The sequence below is a fragment of the Calypte anna genome, chromosome 13 (genome assembly GCF_003957555.1).
Source record: "Calypte anna isolate BGI_N300 chromosome 13, bCalAnn1_v1.p, whole genome shotgun sequence".
In the NCBI taxonomy this organism is placed as follows: domain Eukaryota; kingdom Metazoa; phylum Chordata; class Aves; order Apodiformes; family Trochilidae; genus Calypte; species Calypte anna.
This window is the reverse complement of record NC_044259.1, coordinates 4,204,710-4,222,056: the sequence shown is the minus strand read 5'-3', so window position 1 is coordinate 4,222,056 and position 17,347 is coordinate 4,204,710. Positions and strand designations below refer to the sequence as shown.

The 17,347-nt window shown below is 34.9% G+C and overlaps 1 protein-coding gene across 4 annotated transcripts in view; it reads right to left on the bottom strand.

Moving 5' to 3' along the window:
* TENM2 (teneurin transmembrane protein 2) overlaps positions 1-17,347 on the bottom strand; it is a 426,310-nt gene that overhangs the window by 252,704 nt on the left and 156,259 nt on the right. The window contains exon 3 of one of the 4 annotated variants that reach the window (XM_030458892.1): positions 4,159-4,242. The exons of the other annotated variants lie outside the window; for them this stretch is intronic. Coding sequence (XP_030314752.1) covers positions 4,159-4,242 — 84 coding nt within the window. The remainder of the gene's footprint in view (positions 1-4,158; positions 4,243-17,347) is intronic. 4 annotated transcript variants of the gene reach the window in all.

The window sequence follows — 17,347 nt, the reverse complement described above, 5'->3', positions numbered from 1 at the left end:
CGTGTTAGGTTTGCCCCTAGGAGAGACATCTGGTATTACAGTCAGATTGTTTTCTTCTAGGACCCAATAAGCAAGAGAGCATTATTCCCCCCTCAGAATTTTCTACATTCTCTATTTATCACATGCTTTTGGTAATGCAGTTATATTCTCTGGTTGATTGTTCCTTAACAAAACAGCATATTACATTAGGAGCAATTCTATAACCTGGACTTAGCTACTTAAAGAAATCATTGTTAAAATCCAATGATAAAACAATTTTTTATCATATAATAAACCTCCCAGAAATGCAAACCCATATCATTCTCAGTAAGAGAAACCTACACCAAAAGCAGCAGCATGACCTAAATTCCTCACTACTGCAACAAAAATACAATTATTATAAGAATTAGCCACAGTATCAATACACAGTATTTAAATACATTATTTAAAGTAAAAGAACTTACTACTGTCTGAAGGCTACCAGACATTAGGCTACCATTCTCACTGATTTCAAATGTCCTGCCATAGAGTGATCATCCTAAATCCCCATACCACTACTTCCATTATGTATCTAAACATCACAAGCACAGGATAAAATCCAATTAAACTTCTTCCCTGAGGAAGGAAAGAATCCCTAATTAAATTAAATTACAGTTCAATTAATAATGTCCAAAAATGAGTAGAGAATTTACTCCCACGTGACAGCTCACCATAGGTCTTTCAGATAGCTGTATGTTTGTTGCAACAATACATGATAGATACAACTTAATAACACTACTCTTTCATGTCTCCTTTTGGCACTGAAAGGACTATGCATGAATTTAGAGCTATGGACTCCAATACAATGTCCAGATTTGTATCTTCACAATATACTCCAGATCAACACGTTGAAACAAATATCAAAGACATTTAAATAACACCACAATGTCTGTAATGTAAACCAAAAGATAGGAAATGGTAGAAAATAAGGCTCCCCAGACAGCAAGTGTTATTGCACTGCAATATGCTTTTTAATTACTTTTCTCAATCCCTCCTCCCTCTCTGTTAAGTCTTCTATTGCACTTCATGTATCAGCTGGCTTGCACACACTACACAAGAAACTTTTATCTTCAGTAGCAGCACAGGCCCGTGATGAGTGTCCTATTCAAATTGTACTCTAAGCTGAGGTATTAAATTTCTTATTTTACTTTTATATATTGCTCAATAAACTATCTGAATGCTTTAAAAGCATTATTACATTATTTTGATAATTATCTGAGCTTCGTTACATTATTTTATAGCTATAAAAAGACCTTTAGCTTTCATTTCTAATTCTGGGTGCTTAGCATGAGAGATTTAAGATATTCTGGCGTGTGGGTTTTTTGTTTATTTTTTAAATCTATTAAGAATCCTTCTCCCTGAAAAGGAGAAGTCAGGAAAGGTAAGATTTAGGTCTACTCCCCAGGCTAGGTGAAGGAGGTATTTTCCTTACGGGAGGCTTTTATCCTTTTTCCTTCCAAAGTCTGTACACAGAGCTGACAGCAATCCCTCTGCCTGTATTTCTTAAGCACTGGACATTGTTAATATCTGTGTTTGTCACCTACTTTTCCCCCATTACTTCCTGGTCTGCACCAGCTGCATTTTCCTCCAAAGCCAAGGCTGAATAGATCACTAAACCTCACATGCTATTAGAACAAAGCAAAGCAATCCACCCACTAAATGAGCCCAATCGATTACTGGGTATCCTTACAATGAGAAGTCTGAGGGGGTCTAGTTAGGGTGTCCTCTTCTGTTGACACAACATGCACACTGAAAGCTGTGCAGCACTCTTTGGATGCACTCTATGCCATCTGAGCATTATAACCAAGGTTAGTGACCTCTGTTTTGGCAGCATCGAGTTCAGTGTAAGAAAAGCTATGGCACTTTTAAAATGGACAAGAGGCAAAAGCTCGGTTCTGGTATATTACCTTGAATTAGCAACCTAGTAGATTAGGCTGACAAAAATGCCAGTTAGCACATCTGGACCTGTAAGCTCACTGCACCTTTCATACAACTTTCAGAGAAAACACGGAGCTATTTTGCTAGCCATATCAGGTTTAGGATTCCAAAGAAATAAGACTTAAAAAAGTAAAGAAGTTTTTCTATTACTTTCCTCTGTTCTTATTTTCTAGAGTGCATGTTACTGTCAAGCCAGAGGTGAGAATTAATACTACCAAATATTTCTGTGTTGCTATATCATTATTAATACATTCTCACGTTATTCTTAATTTCTAGAGCCCTGAACAAACACAATACCAAAAATTATAAGCAGTATAAAAATTTGAGATGAGAAGGGTTTCAGGCTGTCAAAGGAAAAACATTAAACCAGAGAAACAACACCTGATGAAAATTGGAAATGGGATTCAAATGAGAAGAGACACTGTTCACATAGATGATACTTGTTGCAAAAAACTTTTCCATGATTGTAGAAAATACACTCAAGTGTTGAGATTTTAGTATGATCTGTATAGCATAACTCATTTATTTTGTCTGTGCCAAAATCCCTTGTGCAACAGAAATAATCACAAATGCTTGGAAATGAATATACACATAAGATCATGCCTGTTCTTCCTTAATTTCATCTTTATTACCAACCATACATGTGCCACCTTGGGCAATTATGGATATTTAATTGCTCTCCCAAATGCTTTGGTTCCAGCTCTTGTAACAAGCATGAGAATAAAATAAATGGTCCTTATCTCCAGTTTGAAAACACACTGAGCATTCTAGGGTGGCATTAACTACATGGTCATGGATACTCAGGACTTTTCAGAATTTGATGTAAGAAACCATCCCAGTACATGATCAGATACTGTTTAAGATTCAAAGCATAACGCTATTCACTAGTTTTTACCAACAATGATGCAATTATGGCAAGAAGAATATCAGAAGATCAAACTGGAGGTGATGAGAAAAATGTATTTTATGACAATGGTTCTCTATTAATCAAGCAGAATACTATTCCTGATTAGGGCCCTTATTCAGCAGAGCATTAACTTAAGTGCTTAAATGAAAAGCCCAAATGGAAAGATATCTTTTGTGTATGTACTAGGTCACAGTTGCAATGGAAGAGAAGAATGAAATATCAAAATATGTCTTTCATCTCATTAGGCTGTCAAATAAAAGGCAAAAATTGCCGTGCTGAAGACAAAAGTTCTTACAAAAATGATCCCTACAAACTTAGTAAGGGCACAAGCTGATACTATAGTTAGTGTAAGTGTACAGACCTAGTGAATGGAGACCATATTTTGAATTCAAGAAACATCATGAGGAAGATGTCACTGAATCACTACCTTTATACTAAAATTAAGATATCTTTGGATTTATATTAATTAGCTTGCTAATCTTTTCTTTTGCTAAAGATTACATTGCAAGCTTTTTTCCAAACCACCTCTTCCTCCTCCCCCCAGAAGACATTTTGATCTCAAGGAAACAAAAAGGTTTGTATATAGGGAGCTGTGGTAATTGTCTATCAATGAGGTGATCCCCCCACAAACCTAAAGAACCCAACAAAATCCTGACTGTTTTGTACAGCCCCTCAGATGCAAAACTTCAATGAGGAATCAAGTATGACTGTCTGAATCTAAAACTCTTAGATAAAAAAAATTTAAAAAATCAGGACTCAACACTAACAAAGCTATTATTAGATCTTTCATTAGAAAGTCAGATTTAAGAATCGCTGAAGAAATACCTGTCACGTGCAAGCTCCTACCAGTGGGATAAACCCCACATAGTTACTTTTGAAAAAATACTTCTTGATATATGTACCATATTGTTTCTTAAATCATGTCTGTGTACACTCAGATCTGACAGCTCTTCCACATCTTAGCTCTTTCACTCCATGTAATGAGGCCTGTCCTGTGAAGCAATGTCAGCTCAGGGAAAAACACTCAGTGAAGACTCCCAATAAAAACCCCATCTTCTCACTTAGCTCAATCAAATCAGGAAGGAAATACTCAACTATGAAACAGAACTATGTAGTAAGGAAAGATCAGGTTTGTTCAAACAAATACAAATGCCCAGGAGGAAAACCAACAAACAAAATCCACAACAGGTGGATATAGCATAACATAAATGGGATTAATCACTGCAAACCCCACACACTCTAAACTAGGTTCTTAATTTAAAAAGAATACAGTTTAAGCAAGATAAAAACCTTACGTATTAGAGAGTTCTTTGTCTCAGCCAGCTGCTGCCAGCTTGTCTGTCTGTCTTTCAATTTCTCAGAAAGGTGTGTGTGAAAATCTAAATGAAATAAAACAAATACATTTTAGAGAAGGTTCTTTTTCTCCTTTTCTTCCAATCCATTCATCTTTAGTGTAACATGTCCAATAGAATATATCACCTCCTCCCACCCAAAGCATTCTGGAATAATAAAAATACACTACTTAATATTATTGAGAGATAGCAACATATTTTATCTTGTTATCAATGACAAATAAAAAGGCATATTGAGTAGCAGCAGTACTGGTGAAATCTTGCTTGGAGGAGGTACATACACCCACTGTCAGTATCATTAACCACCAAAAGGAGAGTACTTAAAAATCTGGCTATAGTACATGCTAAAATTTAACAGCAAGTCTTTCAGATCATACTAACTTATTTTCACTTTGTCTGTTACTCCTAGAGCAAAGTATCATTACATCCTTCTAAAACATAACTTTTAATATTGAAAAGCAGAGTTATTATATGTTTGGAAAAAGCACACTTTCAGCCATAACAGATCACTTCTTACACATTTCTTGCAGCAGCATGATGACTTGTACATTGACTGTCTAAATAATCAGGCTCATTCAGCTGCATCTTAACTAGACAGAAACCACTGAAACTGCACTGTTGCTATTGTTTATATTTCTCTCATAAAAAACTCTGCCTTTCAGAAGACAGATTTCAGTATATACAACAGAATCACAGAAAGTTAGGGACCTCGAAAGATCATCTAGTCCAATCCCTCCTACCAAAGCAGAGTCACCTGTAGCAGGCCACACAGGAACATACAAATTCCTTTCACTTTAAATAGACTATTTGAATAAGCAAAAACCAGGATACTTTCAGTGTTACAACTAGTTCAAATATACCTGGATTTTGAAAACATTAAGCTAATGGGAAATACTCTTATATTTGAAAACCAGAAAATAAAGTTCTTATTGAATTTTATAGGAACAGGAGAGTTTTCAGATGCAGTAAGCAGGAAATATAAATCTTATTTTTATTAAATTAAAAGCATTTCCTGGTACAAGCCAGTAAAACAAGAAACTTAATAATTAATGTATGATTACTTCAATTTTTGTTCTTCATTGCCTTTACAGCTTCAACTGGCATATCATCTTACTTGGAATATATAAGGTTCAATTTCTTAATATTTTTTATAGGATAATAATTTAGTCTTGCACCCAAGACTCACCAGAATCAATGAAAACTTGTACTGTATACCACACTAACTTATTATGTGCAAGGAAAAAAAAGGCAAATTCATTGACAACGAGACATAAAAATGACTGACTTAAGCAATATAAAACAAACCACTTGGCATGCTAAAGATGGAAGGCAACAAGTTCTTGTTAGGATCTCATGTATTTTAACCTAAAATGTCTGCAACAGAAATAACAGCAAATAATGACAGTTCCCAAGTTTTACTTCTTTGGTTTTGGGGGGTAAAAAGGAGTTTTAAGTGACATGTTATAATTTTTACAAACAATAAAATCTAGACAGTTTCCTAGAGCAGCTAAACATCCCCTTGCCACACACAACAACCCAAGTTTGATGTGGTATGTACTAGAAGTAATTTTCAGGCATTTTGCCTTATGTCTAATAACAATGGCTTTACTTTTGATGATACAGGCTTGTGTAAAACAAGAGATTTTCAGCAATGCACCACTGAAAGAATTTTAAGAACAATATGCAAGTGAAGCAAATACATACAAAGTGTGGAGCACGACAACTAATCATATAAAACTTGGGTAAATAAAAAGAAATCATTGCAAGTATCTTCGTTTTTGTGTTACTAGCAATTTCCCCAAAAACAAAATACTAAAAGTTGGCGATTGTTTTCACGTCATTTTTAAAATATGAGAAAATAAATCTAAGTAAATAGGATATGTATTAATATATTGAAAATGAAGTAATGCAATTGTTTCACTAGGTTTTTGTTTTATGTTTTTTAAATTTTCCTTTTTTTAATATGAAAGTGGAACCAAATTATTAAAAACAATGCAATTCTTTTGTGGTGCTTAAAACTAAATTATGTAATTTAACTTGTTTGCAATTTTACAGTTTCTGCTATATCAGACCCTAGAAAATGCAAATTTTTGAAATCTTTACTGTTCCTACTTTTGCTTTAATAGATGTGTCATTTTCATTTCTCTCTCGAGGAAAAACCAGAATTAATCCATCAAAAGTTTATCAACTGACATTTTATTACATTACGCTTTAAGCTTGTGTATGTTACCCAATCTGCTTTTTTTCCTCTTTTTACCTGTCTGTGGCTACCTTGGGATATTTGATCCTTAAAACTGGTAAAGTTTAGGACAACAAACTGGTCCCCCAAGGAAGATCAGCCATCCCTCCTTTTTATGTCAAACATCAAGTGGCTAAAATTTAAGTTTCCAAGCTCTGCTTCTCCAACAATTGAAAAAGAAAAAAATTGCTACCAATGCCCAAAAGAAATAATAATTTAAGTTTTGAGACATTTTAAAAACAGTGTCATCTGAAGGGAAATAATGGGTATTATTTCACTTTGGCACTCACAGCGAGTTAAACCTAATTGCATTTTGGGTTATTACTAGCAGCTACACTCAGAATCAAACATCCTCATGAGGACTATTGTTCTAACTAATCTACTTATTAGGCTTTTATTCAGGTTCAGCACAGTCTTTTATAAAAAAACACCTCAAAGGGATAGTAATAGAATTTGCAATTATCAGACAGGAAAGAACAGACAATGACCTAAAATCTTTGAACTTGCCAAAAACTTGGAAAAAATATCCTTTGCAAGTAAATCTTTAGATCATTAGGTTAATTTTAGTTCTTATCAGATGCCATATTTACATCTGCAAAAGGTAAAATTTGTGTGAATTTACTATGTTTTCCTCTCATACAGTCCTCAGAAACACAATTCCCCCCTTGTCCACATCTCTGTTTGACCCTACAAGTAACTTACAAAGAAAGAAATCTGCTTTTTCTATGTTACTTCCAAAGATGAATTAGTACCAGTTTTCAGCTTGGTGTTTCAAGTCCTAATGAAAGTTATAAATCTATGCTGATACAGTTAATTTTAAATAATAGCATATGTAGCAGCAGTGGTTTTTCACAATTCAGAAAACAAGAACTGCAATTCCTAAACCACTCTCTCGTGGGTCAGACAATGGTCAAGACTATTTGCTTGTCTTCTGCACATGATTCAGCAAACTGCACACGAGGCAGTCAGAGGCTCTCCTCTGTAGGATCCCATCACAGAGCAGTTTTAGTTTTAGAAGACACATGCTTCTCACAGGAAAGAGGCTGATCACCAAATATCATGCTGGTCTTCATTTATGGTTTCTCTTTTGAGCAGGCCTAACAATGTCTCAGCTGTTACCTAGGCAGGAACATCACTACTACCTGTGACCTCCTCTCTCCACTGCTATCCCCAGTCTGGCACCCAATTGCTTTACTCCTTCTTTGTAAGGGACTACAGCCACATCAGCTGCTTTGGATAAGATGGCACTGGTTTTAATTTATTAACCAATGCCAGCAGAACAGAGAACTGGGATGGCTATCAAATCAACATCAGAGGCTTCATAAACCAAAGGAAAGAAGGTTTCCTAATACAAGCATACAATTCTAGTAGCACTAAGTTAGTGTAACGTGCTGGGTGCTGTGTAACCCTGTTTCCAAAACCACAATTTCTTATGTCAAAACAACAGTGCAAAGCTAAGGCATATGAACAAAACAGTAAAAAGAACTAAAGCACTAACATATTAGTCCTACTGACATACTGGGCATTTCTTTCAGTGACCTGAATATTCCCTAGGACCTAGAACACCTTCTATGCTTTTAACACTGTACCTCACTGCTCATTTAATGAGGTACAAGCAAGCCCCTGACAATATAGAGAAACACTAAACCAGATACCCACAGATTGTTTCTGGGGAGCTGGTGATTGAGATCAATGTTCTAGCAATATGAAGCCTCACAAATTAAACAAAGCTCTTAAAGTAATAACTTCAGCTTCTGACTTCCTCATTTAGTTGAGTTGTTCCCTGTTAATGATTGTTTGTATTTGAATTGTTAGAGCTAGTTAATTAAAGAGCCTGAACAACCTTTAGACCTACTTTTACTTACTGATCTCTCTCCTTTTTCTAGAGTTCTATTAGTAAAAATTAAATTAAAAAAAAAACCCAAACAACTAATTAGAGTCTTCATATTATTTATTTGGTAAAATCTATTTGGTCATCATTTTTTAATAACTAAGAACTGACACAATTCACAAGACAACTATACAAACTTACTGCCCTAATGTGGCATTTGTTATGGAAAAAGATTGAAAAGGACAAGACTTCAATCTCAGATTTTACCAACTATCTCTTCAGCCTCTATAATGAGACCACCTACAGCTTTGTAACACAATTATTCTCAGTACTCTGACAAAAGAGCCAAAGTGCAATCTATAGAGGTGTGATCTCTTATCACACCTTTACACTAAGGAAAAGTATAAACTAGAGTAAACATACCAAAACACTCCTTCCAAATAGCCAATGAAAGGTGTTTGTATATCAGATTTTCTAACATTTTTATTCAACAGCCCTGGTTGGATTTTTCTTCCATCAATTTCTCAAGTCTGGCTTTAAATCACTGTAAATTGTTAATATTTACAAAGTCCAGGGGCAAGAAGTCCAACAACTTCCCCGAATCCTACATGAAATAGGCTTCTGCTCATTTTAGATCTGCCATTTGCACAATTGATGTTGTGTGTTTGCCACCCAGGGAAAACACTGTTGTTACTCACTTTCTCCCTGTACCTCACCACTGCACAGATTACAACCATGTCGCCAGTCAATTGGGGATTTTTTAGACTAAAGAATATTGAACTACTGAAGTCATTTTTCACAAGGAAACTATGCCATAATTTGGTTAACCCATCTCACTGGCTCTTACCCTCTACAGTTTTACTCTATCATTTGTTAAACAGAATTCATCATATCTACCCTTCCAAGTACTGATACCCCAAGCCTTTAAAAAATGGCAGTGATAGCTTCTGTTTTGTCCTTTATATAAACTAACTTTCCACTGGTTCCTCGTATTGCATAAAGAAGGTTGCTTGCTTTACTGCAATATTGTGTGGATATCCTTTCATAGGACTGTTCACTGTCACACTAAAATAGCTTTCACAAACAATAACAGACAATTTGGACCCCAGCATGTTTCCTCATCAATTACCAATGTAACCTCCTATCTTCTCTCCCACCTGTTCAGCAACAAGAGATTCTTCAGCAAATTTTTCATGGTCTTTGTCTTCACTACCTTGGATAAAACCTCGCATACAGAAAATGATCACCTCAGTAGCTATCAGTTTTCTCTGCTCATTTCTAAAAAAACAGCAAAACTTAAATTGCCCAGTGACTGCAAAAAAAAGTGCAACTGGCTGCTGCAACACTGGGTGCTCAAAACCACCATACAAATTCAGCTCTTTTACACAAGAATAGCCTGGATGAGAAAAAAGTACAGGGACAAGTTTATCCTGTGCATTTAGAGAGAAATCATTAGACATAATGGCTCAAAACAGTCTCTGTATTTTAAATAAATTTACACTATACTTTCTACATGTACCAGCAGGATATTTATGATGTGAAAAACACTGCAATATATTCTACCTAAGGTACAAATACTGAGTCACATAGCGAATGACCTAGTTTCCTTTTCATTTGCAGTCTATTTTTAGCTATTCCCTGTTGGTTTATGTTTTCATTAAAACCTTGGGTATAAGTCCTTTTGAAGTCTGCTGGGGACTGCATGGACATAGGAGGCTTTGATAAGAACACTTACACATTTTTACTCAATGATCTCTCTCTCAAAGTAATCCATCTAATAGGAGCTCAACTGAAGAGGAAATGAGCACCATTTGTTTACCTCTATATTACCTTTCCTTCATAAAAGTTTTAATGCCAGTTTGAGATAGAATGACACCAAAAAGTGCATCAACTGGAAGTACAGCCTAATGACTACAATCAACAAAGAAAAGGAGACTACTGTGCTTACTGCCACAGTGCTCTGCAGTTGGCAGTGCTAGCTCTGTTCTGTGCATCTAATTTTTGCAACTGCATTTCTTTAGAAGTACTCTGAAAATTCCCAGTATTTATACTGAAGTTGTATAATTTATTTCCATAACCTTGTGCTATGAGATATAATATTTTATGTAGACAATTAATGACACTAATAATTTGAAATAGAAAAGACAACTCACCTAAAAAAAAGGCCTCTGAATGCCTTCCATCAAGCAGAAGATGCATTAGGAGGGTTTTCTTTTTTGAGACTTCCAAGCTTAATTTGTAATAATTGTTCTCAAACAAGAAATTCAAAAGTCAGTGACATGAGGTTCACTGTTGCCCAATATTTTTAGAATCAAAATGAACCATAACTTAAAATTTTCTGTACAACATCCAAAAGGTCAGAGCAGTTAGTAGCTGAATTTTTTGTTTTTTCCCTTTCTCTATGACTGAATTTAGAGCATTAGATTTTTTTTTTTTAATAATAACCACAAAATATTGGATAATGACCTGGCCCCAAAAGTAAGCTTCATTACAGTAATGATCCAGATAATTATATTAGGGCAGTCTAGGTTTCCCTATGGCTATTTTTGAAATTTCTTTGAAGAGAGTTACGTGCATGATGACAGCTCTATGTGCTCCTAAGACTATACTTACTTCATCCTGTCTAGTTTCACATGCTCCACAAATTCAGTTTTAAGCTGCACTTTTCAAGTATTTTGTCAATTACAGTTTGTGAAATGCATTCTGCTAAGGCAGCTGTCAGGACAAGATTCGGCAATGACAAGCTGTCTTAGCTCTTGTTCATTCCATCCTTAAGTTACCAGCTCTTATTTTTATCTCTAAGGAGGAGAAATACTCTGGTTAGAAAAGCCCCTACCTATTCAGTGAACAGGCAAACGAGTCACTGTATTGCCAACCAAACTACCAATAAATTCTCAGCGGCCCATTTATACCTACTTTTTCCTTTTCAGAAGTGCTTCTTCTGAAAACATTCTGGTACTAGGAGCACAGAAGTGATTGAGTAAAAAAGACCCAATGCAGACTGTCAATTTATCCTGAAACAGATTCTCTCAAATAGTGGATAGATAAAAGCAATCTAAACCTTAGCAGAAGACAGTGCTTTTACAGAGAATCACCAAATTCCTCACAAAACACTCCAAAATTCTGCCCAGGTGCACACGTGCAAAATGCAGACAGCACACTACAACTATCTGGGTACACAGTGAAAGATCACTGCATTCTGAAGCCTTTTAGTATAAATCCTGGCAGTTGAGAACTTGATGGCACCTTACTCCATATTACTGTTTTAAGTGATAATTCATGAAGACTGGATTATTTATGAATACTGGGATTATGCCAAACTTGCCTTTTAGCATTAATTATGTTATCGACTACACTACCTAAAAGTATATTCACTTGTAATGTGACAAATGACTGGGAAAAAAAGTATAAATCCAATTTCCTTCTCCTTCCACAGTTATTATAATGGAAACACTGAAAATGTAAGACAGCACACAGACAGCTTCTCTATAAATGTTTTACTTAATCTAAATGAGTGCTGTTTGATCCTATACATGGTCCACTGTGGGACAAAGGAGGGATTTTGAAAAGTAGATATAACATTAATTGACATCAAACCCTTCTACTTTAAAGGGAAGAGAATGAAGAAAGATTCAGTCTTTGTTAAAGAGAAAGCAAGAAAAATACAAATTAGTGACTTCAATGTAGAAATGCTGAATATTCTTGCAGCCACTGAGTTTAACAGAAAATATTAGTCAGTATTCATCATTGTCCACTTAATAGCATATAAAAAGGAACATAGCAATAAATGGGCGATACCAGTCTCAAAACTAAGAAAAAAGCCAAAAGGCTAAGAATAAGAGACATCAAAATACCCTATAAGCAGTATCTCATTGCTAACTCCAGCATGCCAGAGCTAGAGGCAAAAGTAAGTCAAAGGTAGCATCACAGCAAGCAAATATAGCAGTAAGCAGCCTGAGAACAGCTGGCCTGATGTTGCTTCATAGCCCTGTGGACTGGTTTTGTGACAGAACTGAAATCAGAAGCACACACAGCACTGTTGCATCTTGGCAACACTTTCCAACTCCTTCTTAGTGCAAACTGCTTTTATATTATGATTCTTAATGTCCCAAAGAAAGTAAACCATAAAGCAAATTAGATAATTTTCATTTATAAACTATATCTTCAACTAGATTGGATGAAAATACTGAACAAGTTAACAGGGGCTTTATGCTTTTTTATAAAGGAATCTCTTCCACTTAGTAAATGTTGCTCTACATTGTATCACAACTGCATCAAGAATTAGATTATCTGTGAACATAATGCAGAAGATGTTCATGGTTCATAGTGGAAGAGGTTACTTCCAGAACTGTCAAAGTAAACTGAGAGTAAACTGATGGTGGATGCCCTAACTGAAAGACTAAGATGATCACTACAATCAAACAGGACCAACACTTCTAAGTACATCTGATTGATTCACATAAACTATTTATATATCACAACTAGAAATCCCCAAGTAGATACTGGTATGGAACAAGAATAAAAAAAAGTCAGACACCTAAAATAGATGAAATAAATATGTACTCAGTACCTCTGACAACACTTCAAAACTTAACTTTTGCTGGACAAACAGCTCTGCTGGATTTCATACTGTAGCTCAAGCAGCACTAGAGTATAACTACAGTCACACAGCTTTCTGAGACTGAAGGCCTGTGACTGAGACCACACCTCCACTACAACAGAAAGTTCTACAGAGACTCACTTTACCTTCCTTTAACCAAATTCCTGCTGCCTTGCTCCTGGTCACTGAACACCCAATAAGACCACATTGCACAGGTATTCAGATTCCACAACACATTGTCAGTTTGCAGAATGAAGCATACAGGAGGCTACAAAATTTTACGTTCATAACCAAAAAGCATACCTAATGTCTCTACAAGGAGAAGTGTAACCTCAGTACTGAAGTGATACATTGACTTCTTAAGTACTCATGACAACTAATACACGGGACTTGTGCCATATATCCCACCATAGATAGAACAGCTACTAAAATTCTAGTAGTAGTAACCACCAGTAACTAACAGAACATCCACGTGCTAGACTTCTCATGCACATGTACAGATCCAATGCAGTATTATAACAGTAACCTATCAGTTCTCTTCATTCAGACAACTTATTTAGACTTCTCAACTTTATTTCACAGTATGCACAGGAAGTTTTTTTAATTAAAAAAAAAAAAAGTCTGTTGTGGATTTTCCCAGAATATATATGATGTTCCATAAGTCTGCACTTAAAAATATGAGATCTAAATGAAAAATTTAGGGTAGTAACTGTATTGCATATAGCAAATACAATACGTAAATACTGCTGCAATCTCCCTTACATGAAATTAGGGTACAAAAGAAGATCAAATCAACAGAACTATGATATACTGAATTAATTTACCTTTAAATATTGCAAGTTATGAGTTTTCTTCTCATTTCCAGCTTTCTAGAAATCATCTAAATACTAAATATGTAAAGGTATCTATGCTCGTTAATGCAGCTTTATAATACAAGTTCTTCACAGATTCTTGTGATTAAACATGATTAAAATTTTAGACTAAAGAAACATACTATAGATAATCTTGGCTTTCAGAAAATGAAGGAAAATGTTATCATTGAATGTCACTTAGCCAAAAAATGGTGCAACTGAAGGAAGGTAAAGCAGCATTGTTATAAACTCTCCTTGCTGTTTTTTGTTTGATTCATCTAAGACAGTTAGGACATACAAAACCCAAAGCAAATAAAAAGAATGTTCAGGACTGGTGATTCAGGACTGGTTCCTGCAAGAGCCACATAATTAAGATGGATAACATCTGGCTTACAGCAGCAGCAGTTCTCCTTTTTACTATCAACTTTGTAACTAGTCTGAAGATTCTGTTGAACTGCTAGAACTAGTGATAAACAAGATTTTCATGTTACCTTGAGTCTTTTAATTTCTGGTTGTACTTTTCAACTAACCATTACATTTATTGCTCCTTGCTCCCACCCCACCCCTAATTTGTGCTAATAGCATACACAGAACAACAGAAGAGAGAGAACTATTCCTGTAGCTATAGCAGAATATCTTTCACTGATGGTGACATACTTTAAGGAAATTTTTCTAAAGGAATTTTCTTTTCTACACAAGGATGACTTGTCTCTCACATCTCTACAATGCTACTTTAGAACTGAGCTGCAAAGAAAAATACACTAATCTGTTATCACATCACTAAACTTAGTATTTTTATATCCCTGTTTTTTCTGTAATTCTCATGTATGGGCTCAAACCCCTACACACAAGAAGTCATCTTTTTTTTTTTTTCCTTTTATGTGACCATCATCTTCTTTGATTCACTATCAATATGGACTCTGAAGACAGGCACTTAGGTCTTGCCAGTGGGAAATTACAAGTTATCAACTTTCCACCTATAGTGAAGGTCTATATGAATTTTACTTCTCCAATGAGTTAATACTTAATTTATCTTGCTTTCCTTATTTTACAACCACAAGTTTTTTTGTCACTGTTGAGAGCACCTTCTTCTTTAATGATATCAATACCAGCAATCTATGTGATCTTCACTCTTCTGTAAATCTAATGTTTAATTGCTTTAGCATGTCCCTGACCTTACTATTTTGGGAAAGAGAAGCATGAAAGGACAACAAGAAAGGACAAACTGAGATATTCGGGTAAATGAGTTTCCCAAATCATTAACATTATGAACAGCAAGGATTCAGTGTGTTACTTCAGCTTCATAGGATATAATTACATGTTTTGATTAGCAGATATATTTTCCCAGCCTCAGGTGTCAACAAGGGTTCAAGTGTATAACATGTATAAACGGGTGATAATTTTATTAGTCACGAAAATGTGTTTCACTCATTACATTTTAATCCTCTTTGCCAATTTTCATTTGATATTGCTTCTGCTTTATACATCATCCTGTTTATTTCTTTACAATGACATTTGAGCTCTTCCAAATGACACGGTGATTTTGAAATTCAGTAGGCATGACAAGTTACCTCTACAGTGAACATCTTTTGTAGTCATGAAAAAGTAACAAGACTTACAGAAGCCTCTAAGATTTTGCGGTCATTTCTGTTTGACAGTGAATTGTATCCCATTTAAGATATTATCATTTGGAATTAAATATTATGGCCAAAGTGGTGATCTTCCACCCAGCTGACTATTAGGTATCTAAGAATATTTACTGGGTTTCATGTCTTTCCATTATGTTTACTCTTACTATATATGAGCAAAAGCAATATGGACTACAAAACAGAGAATTTCATTTATTCAAAGAATGTTTAAAAATACTTTCCATGGTTTTTATTGTATATGTATCAAATCAAGTCAGCTGTCAGAATCGATACAATTAATGACATGGGTTTTAAACTCTACTTATTTGAATCCCTTTTTCATCTTGACAACTCATTTGTTAATTTTTCTGGGTTTTTCTTCATCCTGTTTCTGTTATAGCAGAGTAAGGTTCTATGTTGTACTTTTATTCTGATAGATCGAAATACAGAGCCTAACATGAGCCAGAAACTGCAAGGGAAGGAAAAAAGCCCTTAAGTATAAGGCAGGGGGGAGGAGAAAAGTTACGCTAAAACTTAATTAATTATTAACCAGTGATTTTGCTTTTATCTTTAAGAAGGCAATTGACTGTGAATATAACTTACAATTAAAACAATGTGTATAATAATATTTTTTAAATCGATGAATTAAAGTTTATTTTGGTTTCACAGACATATTACCATCAAGACTAAAAAAGGCTGAGCGTACAGCTTTCAATTAAATACTTAATAAAAAAAATAAAACAGATGTCTAACCAATTACTGATGATTTCAGAACATGGAGAGGGGATGAAGTGTCTCAGAAGATCAGAAAGCAACATTTGCCTTTATGAAGTGAAAAATAGGGGAGAAAAAGGACATTAACAGACCTATCAGCTGAACTCTGAAATCAAAAGACACGGAACTAATTTCTAAACATCAGTTTTGGGAACATAAGAAATGAAGAGAAGAAACAGTCACAGATTTGTTAGGAGTGAATTAAGACATAATTCAGATTTCTTTCTTTAGCTAAAAGGGATACTGTACTCTTGGAAAGGATTTCAACATAGTTTCCCAGAGGATGTATTTTCTGGCTATGTTATCTTCACCATGAAAAATAATGAAAAGCTGCCTGGCTCAAGACAGGACTAACAAGTCATTCCTAAAAGTTGCTATTCCTAAAATGTTTCTATCCCTAAAACCTACAAACTTTAGAGCTGCTTTATACTAAGAAACTATAGTATGTCGATTTTACTTTATATGTATTTTAAAATTGACAATGTCTTTCCAGTATCACATAGTAATCCAAAAAGTAAACTTTGGATCCAACTCGAAATGCATAAAATCCAAGTGTATATTTCATTCATGTGTAACACAAACATGCAATACATTAAAAAATACTCTATGAATAATATATATGATATAAATATTATCTGTAATAGTTCCTACAGAAGGGATTTAAATTTAAAATTTATAATTTAATCATTTAAATTGAAAAGATTAAAGAAGAGTTTAAAAAAAAACATGAAACAAAAAGACGTGCTAGAGAAGCTGGAAGAGAAAAGCAATCCCCATTCCTCTGCATATCTTATAAACTTATTTTGAAGTGACAGAGATGATGTGCCACATTTTTTAATTTTTACTGTTACCGAGCAGACCAAGTGAAGAGACATGTATCACTGCAAAAAGCCACAGAAAGCAATCATTTGAGAAATATGCTGAAAAACATTCCCTCTAGATCTCTAAGTTCACTTAAAGAACAGTATTAAGGACTTCGTATTTTTTATTATATAATTTGTCACTGGGAGTCCTTGTCGTGATAGTAAAAAATCACATTTGGTTTGGATGTGAAATCCCAGAAACTGTCAGGTGCAGAAGGGAACTGAGGTGTCCTGACATGCCTGACCTATGATTTCTCAGGAACTGCTACACAGGGATTGCCTGAAAAGCAAGCCAGTCCTGACGAGACAAATTAGCAACACTATGCACTTATTACAAACCCGATAT